At 47.0% G+C, this 19,454-nt stretch overlaps 1 protein-coding gene across 1 annotated transcript in view; it reads left to right on the top strand.

Moving 5' to 3' along the window:
• LOC139382739 (transforming growth factor, beta 1a) overlaps positions 1-19,454 on the top strand; it is a 37,075-nt gene that overhangs the window by 265 nt on the left and 17,356 nt on the right. Inside the window, exon 1 of the mRNA XM_071126854.1 lies at positions 1-206. This exon is cut by the window's left edge and continues 265 nt beyond it. Coding sequence (XP_070982955.1) covers positions 1-206 — 206 coding nt within the window. The remainder of the gene's footprint in view (positions 207-19,454) is intronic.

Below are 19,454 nucleotides of genomic sequence, written 5' to 3'. Positions count from 1 at the left end.
CCTCTCCAAGCTGAGGATGCCCAAGGAGCCGGAGGAGGAGCAGGCGGGAGCAGGGAAGGAGATCCCTGTAGCGTTGCTCTCTCTCTACAACAGCACCGTGGAGCTCAGTGAGGAGCAGAAACTACAGCCACAGCCCACTACACACACACTGGATGAAGAGGAGGAGTACTTCGCCAAGGAGGTCCACAAGTTCACCATGAAGCAGGGTTAGTAGAGAGAATGACGCACACTGTCACACACACACTGTCACACACACACACATATACATACAAACAGATATACACACACACATATACATACAAACAGATATACACACACACACATATATACAAACGCACACACACACGCACACACACACACACACTGTCACACACACACACATATACATACAAACAGATATACACACACATATATACATACAAACAGATATACACACACACACATATATACAAACGCACACACACACGCACACACACACACACACTGTCACACACACACACATATACATACAAACAGATATACACACACACATATACATACAAACAGATATACACACACACACACATATATACAAACACACACACACACGCACACACACACACACACACACTGTCACGCACACATACGCACATACACTCTCACGCACACACACGCGCACACACACTCTCACGCACACACACAGACTTGAGACCTCAGATCTACCGGTGTAATTACTACACGAAGACACACACACACCATATACACACACACCATATACACACACACCATATACACACACACCATATACACACACACCATATACACACACACACACCATATACACACACACACCATATACACACACCATATACACACACACACACCATACACACACACACCATATACACACACACATATACATACAAACAGATATACACACACACACATATATACAAACGCACACACACACGCACACTGTTACACACACACACATATACATACAAACAGATATACACACACACATATACATACAAACAGATATACACACACACACACATATATACAAACACACACACACACACACACACACACACACACTGTCACGCACACACATACGCACATACACTCTCACGCACACACACGCGCACACACACTCTCACGCACACACACAGACTTGAGACCTCAGATCTACCGGTGTAATTACTACACGAAGACACACACACACCATATACACACACACCATATATACACACACACACCATATACACACACACCATATACACACACACCATATACACACACACCATATACACACACACCATACACACACACCATATACACACACACCATATACACACACACACACCATATACACACACACACACACACACCATATACACACACACCATATACACACACACCATATACACACACACCATATACACACACACCATACACACACACCATATACACACACACCATATACACACACACACACCATACACACACACACACACCATATACACACACACCATATACACACACACCATACACACACACACACACCATGTACACACACACACACCATATACACACACACCATATACACACACACACACCATATACACACACACCATATACACACACACACACCATATACACACACACACACCATATACACACCATATACACACCATATACACACCATATACACACCATATACACACCATACACACACACACACACACACACACCATATACACACACACATACCATATACACACACACCATATACACACACACCATATACACACACACACACACACCATATACACACCATATACACACCATACACACCATATACACACCATATACACACACACACACCATACACACCATATACACACCATATACACACCATATACACACCATACACACACACACACACACCACACACACACACACACACACATATGCACACCACACACACACACACACATATACACACACACACATATGCACACCATATACACACACACACAAATACACACACACATACGAACACATATACATATAAACAGATATACACACACACACACACTCACACACACACACACATACATACACACATACATACATACATACATACATACATAATTTACATAGCTATTCAGACCCTTCTCAATGAGACTCGAAATAGAGCTCAGGTGCATCCTGTTTCTATTGATCATCCTTGAGATGTTTCTACAACTTGATTGGAGTCCACCTGTGGTAAATTCAATTGATTGGACATGATTTGGAAAGGCACACACCTGTCTATATAAGGTCCCACAGTTGACAGTGCATGTCAGAGCACAAACCAAGCCATGAGGTCGAAGGAATAGTCTGTAGAGCTCCGAGACAGGATTGTGTCGAGGCACAGATCTGGGGAAGGGTACCAAAACATTTCTGCAGCATTTAAGGTCCACAAATGGGGGAGAAGAGTCCTGGTCAGGGAGGTGACCATGAACCCAATGGTCACTCTGAAAGAGCTCCAGAGTTCCTCTATGGAGATGGGAGAACCTTCCAGAAGGACAACCATCTCTTCAGCACCACAATCAGGTCTTTATAGTAGAGTGGCCAGATGGAAGCCACTTTAGTAAAAAGCACATGACAGCCCGCTTGGAGTTTTCCAAAAGACACCTAAATAAACTCAGACCACGACAAACAAGATTCTCTGGTCTGAACTGAGCAAAGTGCAGAGAGATCCTTGATGAAAACCTGCTCCAGAGCGCTCAGGACCTCAGACTGGGGGCGAAGGTTCACCATCCAACAGGACAATGACCCTAAGCATACAGCCAAGACAACGCAGGAGTGGCTTTGGGACAAGTCTCTGAATGTCCTTGAGTGGCCCAGCCAGAGCCCGGACTTGAACCTGATCGACCATCTCTGGAGAGACCTGAAAATATCTGTGCGGCAACGCTCCCCATCCAACTTGACAGAACTTGAGAGGATCTGCAGAGAAGAATGGGAGAAACTCCCCAAATACAGGTGTGTCAAGCTTGTAGCGTCATAGAAGAAGACTCGAGGCTGTAATCGCTGCCAAAGGTGCTTCTACAAAGTACTGAGTAAAGGGTCTGAATACTTATTTAAATGTGATATTTCAGGGGTTTTTTATTTTATAAATTAGCTAAAATTTCTAAAAACCTGTTTTAGATTTTGATGTGGGAAAAAAACAATACAATCAATTTTAGAATAAGGCTGCAATGTAACAAAATGTGGAAAAGTCAAGGGGTCTGAATACTTTCTGAATGCACTGTATACACACACACATCCATATACACACACACACACACACACACACACACACACACACACACACACACACACACACACATACACACATCCATATATACACACACACACACACACGCACGCACACACACACACACACACACACACACACACACACACACACACACACACACACACACACACACACACATCCATATACACACACACACACACACACACAGACTGGTTCTTTGACAGAGAGGAGCCGGTCATGATTTAATGTATTAACATATTATTAACATATGCCAAAACTCATCCTGTAATTCAAAACAGCTTCCACTCTTATTAACATATGCCAAAATGAACATATTATTAACATATTTCCCAAACAGCTTCCACTCACTACCACTGGGATTGATTGCTATTGAACCCTTCTACCAATACATTCCCTGAACATGTGTCGAGAAGTGAACGACACAACATGTGTTTCCCTTCTGTTCTGTTAACAAACATCTTCACAGATCAGCAGCGTAATCAGCATCTGTTCCGATGTCTTCTCTCCTGCTATTTTAACTGTTGTATTTCTGTCGTGTTCCTGGCATTGTGATTTGACTCAACACGTTCTGGTCGGTGCTGGTTGTGAAATCAGACCTCCTCAACACGTTCTGGTCGGTGCTGGTTGTGAAATCAGACCTCCTCAACACGTTCTGGTCGGTGCAGGTTGTGAAATCAGACCTCCTCAACACGTTCTGGTCGGTGCTGGTTGTGAAATCAGACCTCCTCAACACGTTCTGGTCGGTGCTGGTTGTGAAATCAGACCTCCTCAACACGTTCTGGTCGGTGCTGGTTGTGAAATCAGACCTCCTCAACACGTTCTGGTCGGTGCTGGTTGTGAAATCAGACCTCCTCAACACGTTCTGGTCGGTGCTGGTTGTGAAATCAGACCTCCTCAACACGTTCTGGTCGGTGCTGGTTGTGAAATCAGACCTCCTCAACACGTTCTGGTCGGTGCTGGTTGTGAAATCAGACCTCCTCAACACGTTCTGGTCGGTGCTGGTTGTGAAATCAGACCTCCTCAACACGTTCTGGTCGGTGCTGGTTGTGAAATCAGACCTCCTCAACACGTTCTGGTCGGTGCTGGTTGTGAAATCAGACCTCCTCAACACGTTCTGGTCGGTGCTGGTTGTGAAATCAGACCTCCTCAACACGTTCTGGTCGGTGCTGGTTGTGAAATCAGACCTCCTCAACACGTTCTGGTCGGTTCTGGTTGTGAAATCAGACCTCCTCAACACGTTCTGGTCGGTGCTGGTTGTGAAATCAGACCTCCTCAACACGTTCTGGTCGGTGCTGGTTGTGAAATCAGACCTCCTCAACACGTTCTGGTCGGCGCTGGTTGTGAAATCAGACCTCCTCAACACGTTCTGGTCGGCGCTGGTTGTGAAATCAGACCTCCTCAACACGTTCTGGTCGGCGCTGGTTGTGAAATCAGACCTCCTCAACACGTTCTGGTCGGCGCTGGTTGTGAAATCAGACCTCCTCAACACGTTCTGGTCGGTGCTGGTTGTGAAATCAGACCTCCTCAACACGTTCTGGTCGGTGCTGGTTGTGAAATCAGACCTCCTCAACACGTTCTGGTCGGTGCTGGTTGTGAAATCAGACCTCCTCAACACGTTCTGGTCGGTGCTGGTTGTGAAATCAGACCTCCTCAACACGTTCTGGTCGGTGCTGGTTGTGAAATCAGACCTCTTCGTGTTCTGTTGGGTTACGTGTTTCTTCTTGTGTTGTTCGTCTAGTGTCATTTTACCTCCTACCGCTGCTTCTCCTCTTCTCTTCTTCTTCTCCTCCTCTTCTCCTCTTCTTCTCCTCTTCTCCTCTTCTTCTTGTCCTCTTCTCTTCTTCTTGTCCTCTTCTCCTCTTCTTCTTCTCCTCTTCTTCTCCTCTTCTTCTCCTTATCTTCTCCTCTTCTCCCCTTCTTCTTCTCCTCTTCTCCTCTTCTCCTCTTCTTCTTCTTCTCCTCTTCTTCTCTTCTCCTCTTCTTCTTCTCCTCTTCTCCTCTTCTCCTCTTCTTCTCCCCTTCTTCTCTTCTCCTATTCTCCTCTTCTTCTCTTCTTCTTCTCTTCTTCTTCTCCCCTTCTTCTTCTCCTCTTCTTCTTCTCTTCTTCTTCTTCTTCTTGTCCACTTCTTCTTCTTCTCTTCTCCTCTTCTTCTTGTCCTCTTCTTCTCTTCTCCTCTTCTTCTTGTCCTCTTCTTCTTGTCCTCTTCTTCTTCTCCTCTTCTTCTCCTCTTCTTCTTCTCCCCTGCTTCTCTTCTCCTCTTCTCCTCTTCTTCTCTTATTCTTCTCTTCTTCTTCTCCACTTCTTCTTCTCCTCTTCTCCTCTTCTTCTTGTCCTCTTCTTCTCTTCTCCTCTTATTCTTCTTCTCCTCTTCTTCTTGTCCTCTTCTTCTTCTCTTCTCCTCTTCTCTTCTTCTCCTCTTCTTCTTCTTGTTCTCTTATTCTTCTTCTTCTCCTCTTCTTCTTCTCCTCTTCTTCTCCTCTTCTCTTCTTCTCCTCTTCTTCTCTGCTTCTTCTTCTCCTCTTCTTCTCTTGTCCTTTTCTTCTCTTCTCCTCTTCTCCCCTTCTCTTCTTCTCCTCTTCTCCTCTTCTCCTCTTCTTCTCATTCTCTTCTTCTCTTCTTCTCCTCTTCTTCTCTTCTTCTCCTCTTCTTCTCCTCATCTTCTTCTCTTCTTCTCCTCCTCTTCTTTTTCTCTTCTTCTCCTCCTCTTCTTCTCTTCTTCTCTTCTTCTCCTCTTCTTCTCCTCATCTTCTTCTCTTCTTCTCCTCCTCTTCTTCGTCTCCTCTTCTTTCCCTCTTCTTCTTCTCTTCTTCTTCTTCTTTTCCTCTTCTCCTCTTCTCTGCTCAGCCATCCTCTATTTTTCACCTGATCTCGTCCTCTTATCAACTACTTCTAAAGACAGTTAGGGTTAGATAGATGTCCTGTCTCTAAAGACAGAGTTAGGGTAGGGGGTTATATAGATGTCCTGTCTCTAAAGACAAAGTTAGGGTTAGATAGATGTCCTGTCTCTAAAGACAGAGTTAGGGTAGGGGGTTATATAGATGTCCTGTCTCTAAAGACAGAGTTAGGGTTAGGGTTAGATAGATGTCCTGTCTCTAAAGACAGAGTTAGGGTTAGATACAGTAGATGTCCTGTGTTGAGCAGTGAACATAGACCAACAGGAAGAACAAACACTAGAGAAGACAGGGAATGTTGTTCTGCTGAGATGAACACCAAATAACAGCGTATCACTAATGGGGGTAGAAGAGGAGGATGGAGAGAAGAAGGGTAAGAGTAGAAATCTTTCTGCTCATTCTCTCTGTTCTCTCTAATCTCTCTCTCTCTCCCTCAGGGTAGGGGGTTTCCTGTAACGTGAGTGTTGGGTTCTCCCTTCACTGCTCTGTCACTTATTCCCTCTCTCCCTCCCTCTCTCCCTCCCTCTCTCCCTCCCTCGTGTTATTATCAGTGTGTTTGGGACAGGGCAGCTTGGCAGGAACAGGAAGGAAGGCGATAGGGAAGCTAGGCTGCTCTGGGAGATGGTTTGTCAATGACTCAGATCCGCTAGACTTGGTGCCCAAAGGGAGTCTTGGTTTCCTCCTAACAGTACCTTTGCTGTGCAGAACACAACCGAACATCCGGATTCCACTCTGCTCCTTAACTGAGATGTTTACTGGACAACCCAACGACTTTGTCAACCTCCAGTGTGTGTGTGTGTGTGTGTGTGTGTGTGTGTGTGTGTGTGTGTGTGTGTGTGTGTGTGTGTGTGTGTGTGTGTGTGTGTGTGTGTGTGTGTGTGTGTGTGCGTGCGTGTGTGTGCGTGTGTGCGTGTGTGTGCGTGTGTGTGTGCGTGTGTGTGAGCGCTGAGAGAGAAGGAATTGTTAGATAATCATTGAGGAGATTGAGGAGGGTACGACTACCAGTTTGTTGCATGCTGGTTAGATCTACAGCATCTCGTCAAAAGATCACAAGGATCAGACAGACCCATTAAGATAAGAGCATAAGGGAGGAACTGAATGACACAATCACTTTCACATCTTCATCATCATTATCATCAGCTAAAGCCAAATGATAGCTATAGGGAAGCTTTGTTACCCTGATGGCTATAGGGAAGCCACCTGATGGCTATAGGGAAGCTTTGTTACCCTGATGGCTATAGGGAAGCCTTGTTACCCTGATGGCTATAGGGAAGCCTTGTTACCCTGATGGCTATAGGGAAGCCTTGTTACCCTGATGGCTATAGGGAAGCCTTGTTACCATGATGGCTATAGGGAAGCCTTGTTACCCTGATGGCTATAGGGAAGCCACCTGATGGCTATAGGGAAGCCTTGTAACCCTGATGGCTATAGGGAAGCTTTGTTACCCTGATGGCTATAGGTAAGCCACCTGATGGCTATAGGGAAGCCTTGTTACCCTGATGGCTATAGGGAAGCTTTGTTACCCTGATGGCTATAGGTAAGCCACCTGATGGCTATAGGGAAGCTTTGTTACCCTGATGGCTATAGGGAAGCCTTGTTACCCTGATGGCTATAGGGAAGCCGTGTTACCCTGATGGCTATAGGGAAGCCACCTGATGGCTATAGGGAAGCCTTGTAACCCTGATGGCTATAGGGAAGATTTGTTATCCTGATGGCTATAGGGAAGCCACCTGATGGCTATAGGGAAGCCTTGTTACCCTGATGGCTATAGGGAAGCCTTGTTACCCTGATGGCTATAGGGAAGCTTTGTTACCCTGATGGCTATAGGGAAGCCTTGTTACCCTGATGGCTATAGGGAAGCCTTGTTACCCTGATGGCTATAGGGAATCTTTGTTCCCCTGATGGCTATAGGGAAGCTTTGTTACCCTGATGGCTATAGGGAAGCCTTGTTACCCTGATGGCTATAGGGAAGCCTTGTTAACCTGATGGCTATAGGGAATCTTTGTTCCCCTGATGGCTATAGGGAAGCCTTGTTACCCTGATGGCTATAGGGAAGCCTTGTTACCCTGATGGCTATAGGGAAGCCTTGTTACCCTGATGGCTATAGGGAATCTTTGCAACCTCTGATGGCTATAGGGAAGCCTTGTTACCCTGATGGCTATAGGGAAGCCTTGTTACCCTGATGGCTATAGGGAAGCCTTGCTACCCTGATGGCTATAGGGAAGCCACCTGATGGCTATAGGGAAGCCTTGTTACCCTGTTGGCTATAGGGAAGCCACCTGATGGCTATAGGGAAGCCGTGTTACCCTGATGGCTATAGGGAAGCCACCTGATGGCTTTGGGAAGCCTTGTAAACCTGATGGCTATAGGGAAGCCTTGTTACCCTGATGGCTATAGGGAAGCTTTGTTACCCTGATGGCTATAGGGAAGCCTTGTTACCCTGATGGCTATAGGGAAGCCTTGTTACCCTGATGGCTATAGGGAAGCTTTGTTACCCTGATGGCTATAGGGAAGCTTTGTTACCCTGATGGCTATATGGAAGCCTTGTTACCCTGATGGCTATAGGGAAGCCTTGTAACCCTGATGCCTATAGGGAAGCCTTGTAACCCTGGTGCCTATAGGGAAGCCTTGTAAACCTGGTGCCTATAGGGAACCTTGTAACCCTGGTGCCTATAGGGAAGCAGTGTAACCCTGGTGCCTATAGGGAAGCCGTGTAACCCTGGTGCCTATAGGGAAGCCTTGTAACCCTGGTGCCTATAGGGAGCCTTGTAACCCTGGTGCCTATAGGGAAGCCGTGTAACCCTGGTGCCTATAGGGAAGCCTTGTAACCCTGGTGCCTATAGGGAAGCCTTGTAACCCTGGTGCATATAGGGAAGCCTTGTAACCCTGGTGCCTATAGGGAGCCTTGTAACCCTGGTGCCTATAGGGAAGCCTTGTAACCCTGGTGCCTATAGGGAAGCCTTGTAACCCTGGTGCCTATAGGGAAGCCTTGTAACCCTGGTGCCTATAGGGAAGCAGTGTAACCCTGGTGCCTATAGGGAAGCCTTGTAACCCTGGTGCCTATAGGGAAGCCTTGTAACCCTGGTGCCTATAGGGAAGCCTTGTAACCCTGGTGCCTATAGGGAAGCCTTGTAACCCTGGTGCCTATAGGGAAGCCTTGTAACCCTGGTGCCTATAGGGAAGCCTTGTAACCCTGGTGCCTATAGGGAAGCCTTGTAACCCTGGTGCCTATAGGGAGCCTTGTAACCCTGGTGCCTATAGGGAAGCCTTGTAACCCTGGTGCCTATAGGGAAGCCTTGAACCCTGGTGCCTATATGGAAGCCTTGTAACCCTGGTGCCTATAGGGAAGCCACCGCATCATAACTTTTCTGTTATCATTCTGGAACATGATGTACTTTCCATTTGAGCTCCCAATGAAAACATGACTCAGTACAGAAGTCACCCTCCTCTTTTGCATTTACATTCAGCTTCCTACTTTTATATTCCTGTGTCATGTGTCTGGTCCAACCAATCAAAAAAGCTTATCAAAAGATGGGCTCGTTCTGCTCTTGCTCTGTGCTGTACTGGCCCAGCTTCACTCAGAGTGGTTAGGGTCCCAGACCTCAGTGGGTCAGGAGCATTTTTACTTACTGGTGGTTGGCTGAGATGTATTTCTACCAGCCCATAAGTCATTGTACATAAGTAGATTGAAGGCTAAATGACTTGGTTACTTAATAATTTGGTTACTTAATGACTTGGTTAGTTAAAGACTTGGTTAATTACACACATTTTCATCGAGGAACACAAACCCTCATTCTTCTCAGATTTGTGAAAAGTCGTCTGCAAACAGTAGCACACGTGTGGATAAACAGTTACTTGTCTAACAGAACACAGAGGGTGTTCTTTAACGGTAGCCTCGCAAACATAATCGAGGTAGACTCAGGGATTCCCCAGGGCAGCTGTTTAGGCCCCTTGTTTCTTTCAATCTTTACCAACAACATGCCACTGACTTTGAGTAAAGCCAGAGTGTCTATGTATGCAGATGACTCAACACTATACATGTCAGCTACTACAGCTACTGAAATGACTGCAACACTTAAAGAGTTGCAGTTAGTTTCAGAGAGGGAGTGGGAAGGAATAAGTTAGTCCTAAATATTTATAAAACTAAAAGCATTGTATTTGGGACAAATCATTCACTAAACCCTAAACCTCAACTAAATCTTCTAATAAATAATGTGGAAATTGAGCAAGTTGAGATTACTAAACTGCTTGGAGTAACCCTAGATTGTAAACTGTCATGGTCAAAACATATAGATACAACAGTAGCTAAGAAGTCTGGGCGCACTATCTTGTCTCATCGCTACAACTCCCGTACGCGCTCGGAAGAGACGAAGTTCGAGAGCCATGCGTCCTCCGAAACACAACCCAACCAAGCCGCACTGCTTCTTAACACAGCGCGCATCCAACCCAGAAGCCAGCCGCAACAATGTGTCGGAGGAAACACCGTGCACCTGGCGACCTTGGTTAGAGTGCACTGCGCCCGGCCCACCACAGGAGTCGCTAGTGCGCAATGAGACAAGGACAATCCCTCCCTAACCCAGACGACACTAGGCCAATTGTGCATCGCCCCACGGACCTCCCGGTCGCGGCCGGCTGCGACAGAGCCTGGGCGCGAACACAGAGTCTCTGGTGGCACAGCAATTTATTATTATTATTTATTTTACCTTTATTTAACCAGGCAAGTCAGTTAAGAACAAATTCTTATTTTCAATGACAGCCTAGGAACAGTGGGTTAACTGCCTGTTCAGGGGCAGAATGACAGATTTGTACCTTGTCAGCTCGGGGGTTTGAACTTGCAACCTTTCGGTTACTAGTCCAACACTCTAAACCACTAGGCTACCCTGCAATGCAGTGCCCTAGAACACTGAGCCAGCCAGGAGGCTGTCTATTGTATTATTGACTGTACGTTTGTTAATTCTATGTGTAACTCTGTGTTGTTGTTTGTTTCGCACTGCTTTGCTTTATCTTGGCCAGGTCGCAGTTGCAAATGAGAACTTGTTCTCAACTAGCCTCCCTGGTTAAATAAAGGTGAAATAAAAAATGTAAATAAAAAAAACAGACATCGCTTTCTGGATTGAGCATATCTCTAAATAGATGTGTATTTGTATTTATTATGGATCCCCATTAGTTCCTGCCAAGGCAGCAGCTACTCTTCCTGGGGTTTATTATGGATCCCCATTAGTTCCTGCCAAGGCAGCAGCTACTCTTCCTGGGGTTTATTATGGATCCCCATTAGTTCCTGCCAAGGCAGCAGCTACTCTTCCTGGGGTTTATTATGGATCCCCATTAGTTCCTGCCAAGGCAGCAGCTACTCTTCCTGGGGTTTATTATGGATCCCCATTAGTTCCTGCCAAGGCAGCAGCTACTCTTCCTGGGGTTTATTATGGATCCCCATTAGTTCCTGCCAAGGCAGCAGCTACTCTTCCTGGGGTTTATTATGGATCCCCATTAGTTCCTGCCAAGGCAGCAGCTTCTCTTCCTGGGGTTTATTATGGATCCCCATTAGATCCTGCCAAGGCAGCAGCTACTCTTCCTGGGGTTTATTATGGATCCCCATTAGTTCCTGCCAAGGCAGCAGCTACTCTTCCTGGGGTTTATTATGGATCCCCATTAGTTCCTGCCAAGGCAGCAGCTACTCTTCCTGGGGTTTATTATGGATCCCCATTAGTTCCTGTCAAGGCAGCAGCTACTCTTCCTGGGGTTTATTATGGATCCCCATTAGTTCCTGTCAAGGCAGCAGCTACTCTTCCTGGGGTTTATTATGGATCCCCATTAGTTCCTGCCAAGGCAGCAGCTACTCTTCCTGGGGTTTATTATGGATCCCCATTAGTTCCTGCCAAGGCAGCAGCTACTCTTCCTGGGGTTTATTATGGATCCCCATTAGTTCCTGCCAAGGCAGCAGCTACTCTTCCTGGGGTTTATTATGGATCCCCATTAGTTCCTGCCGAGGCAGCAGCTACTCTTCCTGAGGCAGCAGCTACTCTTCCAGCTACTCTTACTGTGCACCTCCCGTAGTCTGTTCTGGACTTGGGGACTGTGAAGAGACCACTGGTGGCATGTCTTGTGGGGTATGTATGGGTGGGTGAGCTGTGTGCCAGTAGTTTAAACAGACAGCTCGGTGTATTCAACATGTCAATACTGCTCATAAATACAAGTAGTGATGAAGCCAATCTCTCTTCCACTTTCAGCCAGGAGAGATTGACCTGCATATAATTAATATTAGCTCTCTGTGTACATCCGAGGGCCAGCCGTGCTGCCCTGTTCTGAACCAATTGCAATTTTCCTACGTCCCTCTTTGTGGCACCTGACCACACGACTGAACAGTAGTCCAGGTGTGTCAAAACTAGGGCCTGAAGGACCTGCCTTGTTGATAGTGTTGTTAAAGTTAGTGAGGGAGATATAAGTCTCCAACTTCAGCGATTTTTGCAATTCGTTCCAGTCATTGGCAGCAGAGAACTGGAAGGAAAGGCGGCCAAAGGAAGTGTTGGCTTTGGGGATGACCAGTGAGATATACCTGCTGGAGTGCGTGCTACGGGTGGGTGATGCTATGGTGACCAGTGAGCTGAGATAAGGCGGGGCTTTACCTAGCAGAGACTTAGAGATGACCTGGAGCCAGTGGGTCTTGCGACGAATATGTAGTGAGGGCCAGCCAACGAGAGCGTACAGGTCGCAGTGGTGGGTGGTATATGGGGCTTTGGTGACAAAACGGATGGCACTGTGATAGACTGCGTCCAGTTTGCTGAGTATGTATTTTTTTTTGTCAATTTTGTATGTCTGTTCTGTGTGTCTGTTCTGTATGTCTGTTCTGTCTGTCTGTTCTGATGATCTGTTCTGTTTGTTCTGTGTGTCTGTTCTGTATGTCTGTTCTGTCTGTCTGTTCTGATGATCTGTTCTGTTTGTTCTGTGTGTCTGTTCTCTATGTCTGTTCTGTCTGTCTGTTCTGATGATCTGTTCTGTTTGTTCTGTGTGTCTGTTCTCTATGTCTGCTCTGTCTGCTCTGTCTGTTCTGTTGGTCTGTTCTGTTTGTTCTTTGTGTCTGTCTGTCTGTCTGCTCTGTTCTGTCTGTCTGTCTGTCTGTCTGTCTGTCTGTCTGTCTGTTCTGTCTGTCTGTCTGTCTGTCTGTCTGTTCTGTCTGTCTGTCTGTCTGTTCTGTCTGTCTGTCTACTCTGTGTGTCTGTTATGTATGTCTGCTCTGTCTGTCTGTTCTGTCTGTCTGCTCTGCCTGTCTGTTCTGCCTGTCTGTTCTGTCTGTCTGTTCTGCCTGTCTGTTCTGTATGTCTGTTCTGCCTGTCTGTTCTGTATGTCTGTTCTGCCTGTCTGCTCTGTCTGTCTGTTCTGTCTGTTCTGCCTGTCTGTTCTGTCTGTCTGTTCTGCCTGTCTGTTCTGTATGTCTGTTCTGTCTGTCTGCTCTGTCTGTCTGTTCTGTCTGTTCTGCCTGTCTGTTCTGTCTGTTCTGTCTGCTCTGTCTGTCTGTCTAAAAAAAACGTTTTTTGTTTGTCAGTATGGGGCATTGTGTGTAGATAGATGAGATACTTTTTATTTCTTATTATCCCTTTTAGAATATGGCTGTAACGTAACAAAATGTGGTACAAAGTCAACATGTCTGAATACTTTTCCGAATGAACTGTACGTATGTATTTCAGTGTGGAGGAGGTAGGAGCAACAGGTATATAGCCTTCCTGCAGGAATCTGGTTCCTCCCAGTGTAATTACAGAGCTGTCTATCTCTCTGCCTGTCACAACAGCTGTCCCTGGCTTACTTCGGTTAGAGAGGAGGCCTTGATTAAACACACAAATCCCCCCCACACCCAGGGTTAGCATGCAGCCTAACACACAAGGGGGATGGGGTTCCACTCTACCCTAGCATGCCATACAGGGCTCCACGCTTCCTGTCCCCACACCTAGTCTGGTAACATTCATTACACACTCATTACACACTCATTACACACTCATTACACACTCATTACACACTCCGTACACTCATAGCCGGTGTAAGTAGTTTAGTAGTCTTTTTACCCACGCTGCAGACGGATATTATCTGCGCTACTTTTGTGAGAAAAAAATAATATTTAAAATTATTTTCAAAATGAATATTCTTTTTTTTTTTTTTAATTCAATTTTTCAGAGGGTGTTGCAGCACCCTCTGCAGCCCTACTTCCCACAGCTAAAGCTAACACTCACCTCCTAGCATAGAACACCATGCAGGGTTGAGGCTCTACGCATTTACACTAACATGCTAACACACAGCTAAAGCTAACACTCACCTCCTAGCATAGAACACCATGCAGGGTGGAGGCTCTACGCATTTACACTAACATGCTAACACACAGCTAAAGCTAACATTCACCTCCTAGAATAGAACACCATGCAGGGTTGAGTCTCTACGCATTTACACTAACATACAGGACCCTATAGCACTGTAAGGCCAGGGATTGGTCTGCACACAGCTAGCCTGGTGCTCCAAGCTAGCTCCAGCTAGATAATGATTAGGTTGTTGTTGTCATCTATACAGTTTCTATAGAGATGCTACAGCAACATACAGTTTTACAATGACGGCCAAACCCGGGACGACCCGGGACGACGCTGGGCGCCGCTCTAATGGGACTCCCAATCACGGGCCGGTTGTGATACAGCCTGGATTCGATCCAGGGTTGCATGTGGTGACGCCTCAAGCACTGAGATGCGGTGCCTCAGACCGCTGCGCAACTCGGGAGCCCAAAATAGCAGTGTCCATCATGCATCTGCCACTGACGTGTATGTTAACTGGGTGTTAAACGGAAAGCAAAAGTATAAAGGGGAAAGTACTCTATTGCAACTGATAAGGTATTGAAAAGGGGAAGTGGAGTTATTCACTGCAAATACTGTGTTTCCCTAGTGCCCTATACTGGCCTCTGCCCTCTACTGTATTATGGATGTGTAAGGCAAACCAGCCGCGTATGTCCGACACGCGATCTCTTGCTCACAACATGTTGTAATTTAAGTCAACTTGACGAAGCAGAAGGCTGGCTTGTGACTCTTAGTTATCGTCCGATCTCAGGGCAACTGCACGTTGACTAGCTCTCACTATGATGATGATGATAAATAACAGTTATGTATAGTCAAGTGTTGGCTCTTCCTCGTATGGACTGGTTCTGTCTCCAGGTCTCTGCTATCAATGTGGGTTTACTGGAGCTCAGCAGCAGAGATAATATTGAGCTCTAATGGGCAGCTATAGCAGGGTTAGGGCTGGTATTGAGCTGTAGCAGGGTTAGGGCTGGTATTGAGCTGTATCATGGTTGGGGCTGGTATTGAGCTGTAGCAGGGTTAGGGCTGGTATTGAGCTGTAGCAGGGTTAGGGCTGGTATTGAGCTGTAGCAGGGTTAGGGCTGGTATTGAGCTGTAGCAGGGTTAGGGCTGGTATTGAGCTGTAGCAGGGTTAGGGCTGGTATTGAGCTGTAGCAGGATTAGGGCTGGTATTGAGCTGTAGCAGGGTTAGGGCTGGTATTGAGCTGTAGCAGGCTGATGTAACAGGGTTAGGGCTGGTATTGAGCTGTAGCAGGGTTAGGGCTGGTTTTGAGATGTAGCAGTGTTAGGGCTGGTATTGAGCTGTAACAGGGTTAGGGGTGGTATTGAGCTGTAGCAGGGTTGGGGCTGGTATTGAGCTGTAGCAGGCTGATGTAACAGGGTTAGGGCTGGTATTGAGCTGTAGCAGGGTTAGGGCTGGTATTGAGCTGTAGCAGGGTTAGGGCTGGTATTGAGCTGTAGCAGGGTTAGGGCTGGCATTGAGCTGTAACAGGGTTAGGGCTGGTATTGAGCTACAGCAGGTTTAGGGCTGGTATTGAGCTGTAGCAGGGATAGGAATGGTATTGAGCTGTAGCAGGGTTAGGGCTGGTATTGAGATGTAGCAGGGTTAGGGCTGGTATTGAGATGTAGCAGGGTTAGGGCTGGTATTGAGCTGTAACAGAGTTAGGGCTGGTATTGAGCTGTAACAGGGTTAGGGCTGGTATTGAGCTGTAGCAGGGTTAGGGCTGGTATTGAGCTGTAGCAGGGTTAGGGCTGGTATTGAGCTGTAGCAGGATTAGGGCTGGTATTGAGCTGTAGCAGGGTTGGGGCTGGTATTGAGCTGTAGCAGGCTGATGTAACAGGGTTGGGGCTGGTATTGAGCTGTAGCAGTGTTAGGGCTGGTATTGAGCTGTAGCAGGGTTAGGGATGGTATTGAGCTGTAGCAGGGTTAGGGCTGGTATTGAGCTGAAGCAGGGTTAGGGCTGGTATTGAGCTGTAGCAGGGTTAGGGCTGGTATTGAGCTGTAGCAGGGTTAGGGCTGGTATTGAGCTGAAGCAGGGTTAGGGCTGGTATTGAGCTGTAGCAGGGTTATGGCTGGTATTGAGCTGTAGCAGGGTTAGGGCTGGTATTGAGCTGTAACAGGGTTATGGCTGGTATTGAGCTGTAGCAGGGTTAGGGCTGGTATTGAGATGTAGCATGCTGATGTAAAAGGGTTAGGGAGGGCTGGTATTGAGTTGTAGCAGGCTGATGTAACAGGGTTAGGGCTGGTATTGAGCTGTAGCAGGCTGATGTAACAGGGTTAGGGCTGGTATTGAGCTGTAGCAGGCTGATGTAACAGGGTTAGGGCTGGTATTGAGATGTAACAGGCTGATGTAACTGGTTTAGGGCTGGTATTGAGGTGTAGCAGGCTGATGTAACAGGGTTAGGGCTGGTATTGAGCTACAGCAGGGTTAGGGCTGGTATTGAGCTGTAGCAGGGTTAGGGCTGGTATTGAAATGTAACAGGCTGATGTAACAGGGTTAGGGCTGGTATTGAGCTGTAGCAGGATTAGGGCTGGTATTGAGCTGTAGCAGGGTTAGGGCTGGTATTGAGCTGTAGCAGGGTTAGGGCTGGTATTGAGCTGTAGCAGGGTTAGGGCTGGTATTGAGCTGTAGCAGGGTTAGGGCTGGTATTGAGCTGTAGCAGGTTTAGGGCTGGTATTGAGCTGTAGCAGGGATAGGAATGGTATTGAGCTGTAGCAGGGTTAGGGCTGGTATTGAGATGTAGCAGGGTTAGGGCTGGTATTGAGATGTAGCAGGGTTAGGGCTGGTATTGAGCTGTAACAGAGTTAGGGCTGGTATTGAGCTGTAACAGGGTTAGGGCTGGTATTGAGCTGTAGCAGGGTTAGGGCTGGTATTGAGCTGTAGCAGGGTTAGGGCTGGTATTGAGCTGTAGCAGGATTAGGGCTGGTATTGAGCTGTAGCAGGGTTGGGGCTGGTATTGAGCTGTAGCAGGCTGATGTAACAGGGTTGGGGCTGGTATTGAGATGTAGCAGTGTTAGGGCTGGTATTGAGCTGTAGCAGGGTTAGGGATGGTATTGAGCTGTAGCAGGGTTAGGGCTGGTATTGAGCTGAAGCAGGGTTAGGGCTGGTATTGAGCTGTAGCAGGGTTAGGGCTGGTATTGAGCTGTAGCAGGGTTAGGGCTGGTATTGAGCTGAAGCAGGGTTAGGGCTGGTATTGAGCTGTAGCAGGGTTATGGCTGGTATTGAGCTGTAGCAGGGTTAGGGCTGGTATTGAGCTGTAACAGGGTTATGGCTGGTATTGAGCTGTAGCAGGGTTAGGGCTGGTATTGAGATGTAGCATGCTGATGTAAAAGGGTTAGGGAGGGCTGGTATTGAGTTGTAGCAGGCTGATGTAACAGGGTTAGGGCTGGTATTGAGCTGTAGCAGGCTGATGTAACAGGGTTAGGGCTGGTATTGAGATGTAACAGGCTGATGTAACTGGTTTAGGGCTGGTATTGAGGTGTAGCAGGCTGATGTAACAGGGTTAGGGCTGGTATTGAGATGTAACAGGCTGATGTAACTGGTTTAGGGCTGGTATTGAGGTGTAGCAGGCTGATGTAACAGGGTTAGGGCTGGTATTGAGCTACAGCAGGGTTAGGGCTGGTATTGAGCTGTAGCAGGGTTAGGGCTGGTATTGAAATGTAACAGGCTGATGTAACAGGGTTAGGGCTGGTATTGAGCTGTAGCAGGATTAGGGCTGGTATTGAGCTGTAGCAGGGTTAGGGCTGGTATTGAGCTGTAGCAGGGTTAGGGCTGGTATTGAGCTGTAGCAGGGTTAGGGCTGGTATTGAGCTGTAGCAGGGTTAGGGCTGGTATTGAGCTGTAGCAGGGTTAGGGCTGGTATTGAGCTGTAGCAGGCTGATGTAACATGGTTAGTGCTGGTATTGAGGTGTAGCAGGCTGATGTAACAGGGTTAGGGCAGGTATTGAGCTGTAACAGGCTGGGGCAAAACAGAGGTTTGGTCCTGGGCCAGACCCAGGGTGCCACACGCACGCAGACAGCTCCTCCCTCCTCTACCTTCTCCCTCTGTCTCTCCCATCTGCCTCTCACCTCTGTCTCCCCCTTGTAGGTTTCCACACCGTATCTATGCGCATGTCTACTACGGTTCACTTTTCACTTCACTTTTTCACACCCTCTCTCTCTCTCGCTCTATGTAACATGTGACAGCACTCTTCCTGTCCCTGCCTCCCACATCCCCTCTGCACCTCCTCCACCCTCATCCACCCTTCCCCTCATCCACCCTTCCCTTCCCCCTCTCTCTGTACTGTATATATTTTCTCTCCATTATCTGGTCTGTCTCTGTCTGACTTATAGCTGTGTGATAAAATGCCTGGTATAATGGATGGTGTTTAGAGGCATCAGTGGCTTGTCTCTGCTTCGCTCTACAAACCAGGAGGAATGTTCCTGCTCTACTCTGCCATGAACCACATATAGACTAGATATGATACACACAGAGTGGTTTCTTATAAGGCAAGCCCAACAGTATAAGGTGTACAGGTGGAATGGCTGGCTACTTGTTAGACAGGCAGCTGTACAGTTAATTGTATACTGTAGAGCAGAAGGACATGTAGGCTTCCCAGAGCTGAAGTAAACCCCAATGGTTGCAACACTACAGTTGATTCAAAACAAGTCAGTTTGTTGATTTACTTTTTTTTCAACTAATCACATTGATGCTACGTGGCTACAGTATATTGATGCTACAGTACATTGATGCTACAGTACATTGATGCTACAGTATATTGATGCTACAGTACATTGATGCTACGCGGCTAAAGTACATTGATGCTACAGTACATTGATGCTACAGTACATTGATGCTACAGTACATTGATTCTACAGTACATTGATGCTACAGTACATTGATGCTACAGTACATTGATGCTACAGTACATTGATTCTACAGTACATTGATGC

Source organism: Oncorhynchus clarkii, chromosome 24, assembly GCF_045791955.1.
Source record: "Oncorhynchus clarkii lewisi isolate Uvic-CL-2024 chromosome 24, UVic_Ocla_1.0, whole genome shotgun sequence".
Classification (NCBI taxonomy): Eukaryota; Metazoa; Chordata; class Actinopteri; order Salmoniformes; family Salmonidae; genus Oncorhynchus; species Oncorhynchus clarkii.
This window is presented reverse-complemented; position numbering and strand designations above follow the sequence as displayed.